The sequence below is a fragment of the Salvelinus alpinus genome, chromosome 16 (assembly GCF_045679555.1).
Source record: "Salvelinus alpinus chromosome 16, SLU_Salpinus.1, whole genome shotgun sequence".
Classification (NCBI taxonomy): Eukaryota; Metazoa; Chordata; class Actinopteri; order Salmoniformes; family Salmonidae; genus Salvelinus; species Salvelinus alpinus.
In genome coordinates this window covers 32,922,426-32,931,979 of record NC_092101.1, presented here as the reverse complement: position 1 = coordinate 32,931,979, position 9,554 = coordinate 32,922,426, and the positions used below count along the sequence as shown (strand labels likewise).

The 9,554-nt window shown below is 42.9% G+C and overlaps 1 protein-coding gene across 2 annotated transcripts in view; it reads right to left on the bottom strand.

The window, feature by feature from the left end:
- Nucleotides 1-9,052: 9,052 nt before the first annotated feature.
- The window catches only part of LOC139541372 (coiled-coil domain-containing protein 18-like), a 41,411-nt gene continuing 40,909 nt past the window's right edge, over nucleotides 9,053-9,554 (bottom strand). The window contains exon 19 of one of the 2 annotated variants that reach the window (XM_071345968.1): nucleotides 9,053-9,190. Coding sequence is in view for 1 of the 2 variants with exons in the window: in XM_071345966.1 (XP_071202067.1) it covers nucleotides 9,181-9,190 (10 nt within the window). In the remaining variant the exon portion in view is untranslated. The remainder of the gene's footprint in view (nucleotides 9,191-9,554) is intronic. The other variant, XM_071345966.1, reaches the window with a different exon arrangement.

Below are 9,554 nucleotides of genomic sequence, written 5' to 3'. Positions count from 1 at the left end.
AAGTGGCATTTCAAACATGACAACAACTACGCCTACATAAATAACAAAGATGTTGAACAAAATGGTTCTTCAGAGAATAACTCTCTAGAGAATAACTTCATCTCTGCTGCTATGAGATTGGTGCCATTTTCTTATTTGCCACTGTCTGATATGTGTTTGTGCTATCTGGTATCCTTGGGACACTCATTCCCCAAACCCTAACCCCTACCCTAACCCTTACCTAACCATAACCTTAACCCTTATAACATTTCGACTTCAATGGGGGTAGGGAGGTCCCACGGATCCAATATAGCAAAGACAGTCTGATATCATGCTGTGTTCAGCTCATCTAAATACATCCTGGTACAGGACGTGAGCAGTTTCAATATTATTTTGTCAGGATCCTTTGTTCCATTGTGCTGTCTCTTACTCAGCTTAAAAAAGATGTGATCCAGCTGCAGGTGCCAAGGAATAGGCCTAGCATTTAGGGGATAAAAACAATAGTGAAGACTTTATTGTGAATGAAACTGCATGTTGAGGCACATTCATATGTATCCCTCAGATGAGAGAAATGTGATGCTTGGTTTAAGTTGCTCAGTATCCTCAAAATAACATATTGAGGTTGTTACCAGAATGTGGAACTCATTCCTTTCTTTAACAATCAAACAGCAGCTTCTCAGGCCAAACACAATCAAACAACCTCTAACAACCTAACACGTAAAATACATACAGGTAAGACAGCATTCCCAGTCTCTTGTGGGCCCAGTGACCTCAGTCTACACCCAACCAGGGTTGGGGTCAATTCCATTTAAATTCCAGTCAATTCACAAAGTGAACCAAGTTACAATTCCAAATTTTCCACATTGAAAAGCATTAAAGATAATTGGAATGTCAGTGCACTTCCTGAATTGACTGGAATTGAAATGGAATTGACCCCAACCCTGCACCCAACAACTATTATTTGCTGAAATAGAGTATTTTGTTTCCCCTGACATCATGCATGACATGAGTAGTTAAAATAAAAGTACATTATTTTGCTTCTTGACTGGCTGCATCACCGCTTGGTAAGACAACTGCACCGCCCTCGACAACAAAGTGCTACAGAGGGTGCTGCAGACGGCAGTCTCAATATTATTTTGGCAGGACACCTTGTCCCATTGTGCTGTCTCTCACTCAGCTTAAAATATGTGCTCCAGCTGCACACACCACAGAATAGTATTGAGGGTATAATAACAATAGGGAATGCACCGGATTAAACTACTCAAAGACTTTAAACCTATTCTGAATGAAACTGCATGTTGAGGCACATTCATGTGTACCACTCAGATGAGAGAAATGTGATGCTTGGTTTAAGTTGCTCAATGTCTGAGGTTGTTACCAGAATGTGAAAATCATTCCTTTCTTTTACAATTAAACAACTCATAAAACAGAGTTTCCCAAACCTCGGTCCTTGTGACCCCAAGGGGTGCACGTTTTGGTTGTTGCCTTAACACTACACAGCCAATTTCAAATTATCAAAGCGTGATGATTTGATTATTTTTTAAATCCGCTGTGTAATGCTAGGGCAAAAACCAAAACGTGCAAGCCTTGGGGTCCCGAGGACCGAGTTTGGGAAACCCTTCTCTAAGAAAACATGTAAAATACATACATGTAAGACACCATTCCCAGTCTCTTGTGGGTCCAGCAACTCCAGTCTACACCCAACAACTACAGTGGGGAGAACAAGTATTTGATACACTGCCGATTTTGCAGGTTTTCCTACTTACAAAGCATGTAGAGGTCTGTAATTCTTATCATAGGTACACTTCAACTGTGAGAAACGGAACCTAAAACAAAAATCCAGAAAATCACATTGTATGATTTTTAAGTAATTAATTTGCATTTTATTGCATGACATAAGTATTTGATACATCAGAAAAGCAGAACTTAATATTTGGTACAGAAACCTTTGTTTGCAATTACAGAGAACATACGTATCCTGTAGTTCTTGACCAGGTTTGCACACACTGCAGCAGGGATTTTGGCCCACTCCTCCATACAGACCTTCTCCAGATCCTTCAGGTTTCGGGGCTGCCGCTGGGCAATACGGACTTTCAGCTCCCTCCAAAGATTTTCTATTGGGTTCAGGTCTAGAGACTGGCTAGGACACTCCAGGACCTTGAGATGCTTCTTACGGAGCCACTCCTTAGTTGCCCTGGCTGTGTGTTTTGGGTCGTTGTCATGCTGGAAGACCCAGCCACGACCCATCTTCAATGCTCTTACTGAGGGAAGGAGGTTGTTGGCCAAGATCTCGAGATACATGGCCCCATCCATCCTCCCCTCAATACGGTGCAGTCGTCCTGTTCCCTTTGCAGAAAAGCATCCCCAAAGAATGATGTTTCCACCTCCATGCTTCACGGTTGGGATGGTGTTCTTGGGGTTGTACTCATCCTTCTTCTTCCTCCAAACATGGCGAGTGGAGTTTAGACCAAAAAGCTCTATTTTTGTCTCATCAGACCACATGACCTTCTCCCATTACTCCTCTGGATCATCCAGATGGTCATTGGCAAACTTCAGACGGGCCTGGACATGCGCTGGCTTGAGCAGGGGGACCTTGCGTGCGCTGCAGGATTTTAATCCATGACGGCGTAGTGTGTTACTAATGGTTTTCTTTGAGACTGTGGTCCCAGCTCTCTTCAGGTCATTGACCAGGTCCTGCCGTGTAGTTCTGGGCTGATCCCTCACCTTCCTCATGATCATTGATGCCCCACGAGGTGAGATCTTGCATGGAGCCCCAGACCGAGGGTGATTGACCGTCATCTTGAACTTCTTCCGTTTTCTAATAATTGCACCAACAGTTGTTGCCTTCTCACCAAGCTGCTTGCCTATTGTCCTGTAGCCCATCCCAGCCTTGTGCAGGTCTACAATTTTATCCCTGATGTCCTTACACAGCTCTCTGGTCTTGGCCATTGTGGAGAGGTTGGAGTCTGTTTGATTGAGTGTGTGGACAAGTGTCTTTTATACAGGTAACGAGTTCAAACAGGTGCAGTTAATACAGGTAATGAGTGGAGAACAGGAGGGCTTCTTAAACAAAAACTAACAGGTCTGTGAGAGCCGGAATTCTTACTGGTTGGTAGGTGATCAAATACTTCTGTCATGCAATAAAATGCAAATTAATTACTTAAAAATCATACAATGTGATTTTCTGGATTTTTGTTTTAGATTCCGTCTCTCACAGTTGAAGTGTACCTATCGGCAGTGTATCAAATACTTGTTCTCCCCACTGTATAAATTGCTGAAACAGAGTACTTTTCCCCCCTAGGCATCATGCATTCTTTCTCCTGTTTTTTTCTCTCCCACTCTCACAGTCATCAATCAGGATAGTACAGGTGTCTTCTCCTGCATGTGTTCATGTGCATCTATGGCTGACATATTCACAGAGTATCAAACATTAGGAACACCTTCCTAATATTGAGTTGCACGCACCCCAAACTTTGCCCTTAGAACAGCCTCAGTTCATCGGGCCATGGACTCCACAAGGTGTCGAAAGCGTACCACAGGGATGCTGGCCCATGTTTACTCCAATGCTTCCTACAGTTGTGTCAAGTTGGCTGGATGTCCTTTGGGTGTGGAGCATTCTTGATACACAAGGGAAACTGTTGAGTGTGAAAAACCCAGCAGCGTTGCAGTTCTTGACACAAAGCGGTGCGCCTAGCACCTACAACCATACCCTGTTCAAAGGCACTTAAATATTTTGTCTTGCCCATTCACCCTCTGAATGGCACACAAAGTACATTATGAAAGTATTCAGACCCCTTCCCATTTTCCACATTTTGTTATGTTACAGTCTTATTCTAAAATGAACGAAATAAAACATTCCCCCCAACAATCTACACACAATACCCCATAATGACAAAGATTTTTTGCAAATTCATAATAAATTCTATATTGAAATATCTTATTTACATAAGTATTCAGACCCTTTGCTATGAGACTCGAAATTGAGCTCAGGTGCATCCTGTTTCCATTGATTGTCCTTGAGATGTTTTATACAACTTGATTGGAGTCCACTTGTGGTAAATTAAATTGATTGGACATGATTTGGAAAGGCACACACCAGTCTATATAAGGTCCCACAGTTGACAGTGCATGTCAGAGCAAAAACCAAGCCATGAGGTTGAAGGCATTGTCCGAAGAGCTCCGAGACAGGATTGTGTCAAGGCACATATCTGGGGAAGGGTAAAGAAAATGTCTGTAGAATTGAAGCTCCCCAAGAACACAGTGGCCTCCATCATTCTTAAATGGAAGAAGTTGGAACCACCAAGACTCTTCCTAGAGCTCAGCCAAACTGAGCAATCGGGGGAGAAGGGCCTTGGTCAGGGAGGTGACCAACAACCCAATGGTCACTCTGACAGAGCTCTAGAGTTCCTCTGTGGAGAGGGGGGAACATTACAGAAAGACAACCATTTCTGCAGCACTCTACCAATCAGGCCTTTATGGTAACGTGGCCAGATGGAAGCCACTCCTCAGTAAAAGGCACATGACAGCCCGCTTGGAGTTTCCCAAAAGGCACCTAAAGACTCAGACCATGAGAAACAAGATTCTCTGGTCTGATGAAACCAAGATTGAACTCTTTGGCCTGAATGCCAAGCATCACGTCTGGAGGAAACCTGGCACCATCCCTACGGTGAAGCATGGTGGTGGCAGCATCATGCTGTGGAGATGTTTTTCAGCGACCCTAAGCACACAGGCAAGACAACTCAGGAGTGGCTTCAGGACAAGTCTCTGAATGTCCTTTAGTGGCCCAGCCAGAGCCCGGACTTGAACCTGATCGAACATCGAAGACCTGAAAATAGCCGTGCACCGACGCTCACCATCCAACCTGACAGAGCTTGAGAGGATCTGCAAAGAATGGGAGAAACTCCCCAAATATATGCGTTCCAAGCTTGTAGCGTCATATCCAAGAAAACTCGAGGCTGTAATCACTGCCAAAGGTGCTTCAACAAAGTACTGAGTAAAGGGTTTGAATACTTAGGTAAATGTGATATCAGTTTTTTATTATTAATACATTTGCAAACATTTCTAAAAACCTCTTTTTGCTTTGTCATTATGGGGTATTGTGTGTAGATTGATGAGGGGGAAAAAACTATTTAATCTATTTTATAAATAAGGCTGTAACGTAACAAAATGTTGAAAGTCAAAAGGTCTGAATACTTTCAGAATGCACTGTACACAATCCATGTCTCAATTGTCTCAAGGCTTAAAAAGCCTTCTTTATCCTATCTCCTCCCCTTCATCTACACTGACTGAATGGATTTAATAAGTGACATCAATAAGGGATAATAGATTTAACCTGGATTCACCTGGTCAGTCTATGTCATGGAAAGAGCAGGTGTTCTTAATGTTTTGTATACTCAGTGTACATCTATGAACATTTATGTGAAAACAATCAACCACGTTACAGCAGTGCAATTCCACCTGCAGAAATAGCCTGGCAACTGGCAGAGAGAGGTGGCAGGACACCAGAACTGAAACCCAACAAGCTTTTCATTTAATATTCCCCCTGAAATCCACACAGATCCCTCTAAATGCCCTTTGCACGCAGCTTACCATTGAATATGCAAGATATTCTTATGAAAAAGGATAAAATCTGAGGGTAAAAAGATTATAGAACAATTTTGGAGAATGAAAACCCTAAGCAGTGCATTAAGAATAAGCCTGTTGGATTCTTCTTCTTCGAAAAAGTAATTTATTGAGCTGTCTTTGCACTGTGAATTGCAGTGAATTTGACAGTAACTTACAGGCAGCTCATTGGCAAGTAAGTTACTGTATTTCATATCGCAGCAAATATAGGCTCTTACAAGCTACCTCTCAAAATATGTTAATAAGTCAGAAACAACAATACCATGCACCCACTAGTGGTCAAAAGGTTTTTGGTACTACAAAAATACGGCATAGTACTGTACTCTGTGGGGTAGAATTACAGTACTATTAGAAATACAGCAATTATTTCCCCACCCACATTTTCCCATAATGTACCATAATTTAAAGTATGCTGCAGTAAAATGTTTCACAGCATTTGACTGTTGACAATACCCAAAATTACCGTATAAATTACACTTTTCCGTTACAGTGTGTGAAAAATTAAGTTTGTGTCAGGGACCCTTAGAAGGAAGAGGAAGAATATTGTCTAACAGAGAGATAAAAAAGACAGCGTCCAGCGCAGGAACCAAATGTATGCATTTTGGTTCAGGCGCATACAAGAGACTAAATCAAGTGTGATGCCTAAAGAATGTGGCTGAACATTGGCAGTTGAGTTCAGCAGCTTGCCGTGAGCGTGGGCCTGCATAGCATCCTAACTGGTACCCTATTCCCTATACACTATTTTTTACCTATATGACTCTGGTCAAAAGTAGTGCACTGTATAGGGAATAGGGTACCATTTGCGCCGCATCCTGTGTCTCTGGCTGCTATTGTGTGGTGCTGAGCTGTCAGCAGCTGGGGTATTTGACCACTTTGTTCCCCACGTGGCAGTGTGACAGAGGGGAAGGCATGTACCTCTGCCCTGGGATGACTGAGGGCTAGCAGTCGCCTCAGGTTAGGGCCGGGTCCATCACCATCACTCCTCCTACCACAGACTGCTGCCTCAGCACATTCTGCTGCTTTTGTCTGTTGTATACACACACACACACAGAGACGAGCGCACACACTCGCAGGCACGCGCACACACACTTGCAGGCATGCTGTCACAAACACACGCACGTAGATAAAAACACCGACAAACATATCCAGACACAATCTGTGAATATCTTAGTCTGCTCTTGTCCTAAAAGACAATCAAATTGAAGAGAGAGATTGAGGATACACAGTGCCTTCATTAAGTATTCACACCCCTTGACTTTTTCCACAATTTGTTGTGTTACAGCCTGAATTTAAAATGTATTAAATTGAACATGTGTGTGACTGATCTACACACAATAACCCATAATGTCAAAGTGGAATTTGTTTTTTGGAAATGTTAACAAATTAATAAAAAATGAAAAGCTGAAATGTCTTGAGTCAATAAGAAGTATTCAAACCCTTTGTTATGGAAACCCTAAATAAGTTAACCAGTAAACATTTGCTTAACAAGTCACATAATAAGTTGCATGGACTCACTCACTGTGCAACTACATGATTTTTGAATGGCTCACCTTTAACGTAAACCTAGCAGAGACAACGAATGCTTCTCAAATGGAACCCTATTCCCTATATAGTGCATTACTTTTGACCAGGTCCCATAGGGCTCTGGTCAAAAGTAGTGCACTATGTAGGCGATAGGGTGCCATTTGTGACACAGACAGATTGCTTTGCTCCATATCTCCTAGGATCATAAGGAACCCTACATTGCCACTCCTAGGATGAGCAAGGGAAGCGATTTGGAGGTAGCATTAGGATCAAATCGCCTGCAGATGTTGCTCCGTTTAATTTCCTGCAGAGAGCAGCTCTTCTCCGTGCAGCAATACTAATGGCACAGATCACTTGGAACAGACAAATAAGGGCGTAACACTGCTGTAACACTGCCACGTTTCACAGTGGTTTAGCATATGTTGTCAATAATTATAATTGGTGTTTAGACCTGTGGAATGTTACTGTAATAGTAAACAACAAAATACAAATAGTCATATGCGCAATCAAAAGTGCATTCTGAATCAGCACATTACACTCCACCAAGTATTTGTGCATGCTACTAGACTAATCTACAATACAATAAAAACAAAAGCATTTAATTTGTCCGAAAGTACTTTATCTCATATTCAAAATAAAATGTATATTTGTCGACAAAGGTATTCTTTATCGGTCTTCTCTCTTACTTTGTGGTAGGAGTAGGGAGGGGGCTGTAGGGTTGTGACCTGATAGAGGTCAGACAAGAGCAAACAGCTATTTTATGGAGCTCCTTGCTTCTCTCAAAGCTGGAGATCTTGGTCCTTAGACGTGTCATTTCGGATTCCTGATCCCCCCCCCCACCCAAAACAAAGATAATTATAATAATGACTGGACCACAATCAATGGGTATGGCAACTCCAAGATAATTAACTATCAAATAAACATTAGCTGATATTTATTTGGAGTCATACAAGAGGATATTCCTTCACAGCTCTACCTTGATGAGCAGGGTCTCGCTGGTGCTCTGCAGCAGCTGTTCTCTGGTGTTGAGTTCTGCCAGCAGGGCAGTGGTGTTGTGCTGGGCCTCCTCCAGCTGCAGTCTGTAATGCTGTAGTTCAGAGGTCAGCTGATCCTGGGAGCAGCGTAGGGTGGAGGAGACACACTCTGATGCCTTCAGCACCTCCGCCTGGCTCTCCTGTAGAGCTGACAGCTGGAGGAGAAGATACCCCCATTGGTTTAACAGAAGGGACTCATGCTCATTGTCAGTACTCAAGAGACTTAGAAGACTGTCCCTCTTATCTAATGCTTTTCTGAATCAGAGGATCCAACAAAAACAGAGGATCGATTTAGTAAACTGAGATGTATAATAACCCCCAAATACTCCCTTCGCACGGGAGGACAGACCTGGGAATTTAGCAGCTCATTCCTAGGAGAAACTCAGTATAAAAGGGTCAAAGTTTGAACCCCTCTACTGAACCTGGGTCATTCCTATGAAATTTGATGTGAATTTAACTAAACAGACAGTTATTATGACCTAATGTAGAAGGCTCTAGCTACCTCATTCTGTTGCAGCCATCTCAGTGTGTCTAGCTCCAGTCTGAGGGAGGCCACTGTGGCCTGGAGTCTGGCCTCAGTCTGGGCAGCCTGCTCCTCCATCCTCCCCTGCTCCTCCTCCAAATGCCTGGCATGGTTCTCCTATCACCAATATCACCCAGATGACCAGGCATTAGTACCGTTGTGTGCCGCACTCCAGTCCCCACAGCATCTAGTAGATGTTTAACAGCACCTAGTACAAACACTGATACTCTTGCATGCTCAAAGGTGGAATTATATCACATAGCATTTACTGTAAGTACCACAGCACACAAGCGCTGATTAAATTATATCACGTCACGGACATGTGCGCTTATGTGGGAGACAATAAGAGGGTGTCGTGAGTGGGTCAAACCTTTTCACGGCATAACTGAACGCTTTCTTCTAGTTGTATTGCCAGGCTCTCACAGCGACTATGCATCTCCTGGTTGTGAGATGTCCTCTGGAGCTTCTCCCTGCACAGAAACAGCTGCTGGCCCTGGACTAAGGCTTCCTGATGGCCAAACACAAACACACAAACAAACACACACACACAAATACTGTAGCCACAGTTCACAGAAGACTTACAGAAAGACAGTCAAATGAGAGACCCATATTGAACACAGAAGACTTACAGAAAGACAGTCAAATGAGAGACCCATATTGAACACAGAAGACTTACAGAAAGACAATCAAATGAGAGACCCATATTGAACACAGAAGACTTACAGAAAGACAGTCAAATGAGAGACCCATATTGAACACAGAAGACTTACAGAAAGACAGAAATGAGAGACCCATATTGAACACAGAAGACTTACAGAAAGACAGTCAAATGAGAGACCAATATTGAACACAGAAGACTTACAGAAAGACAG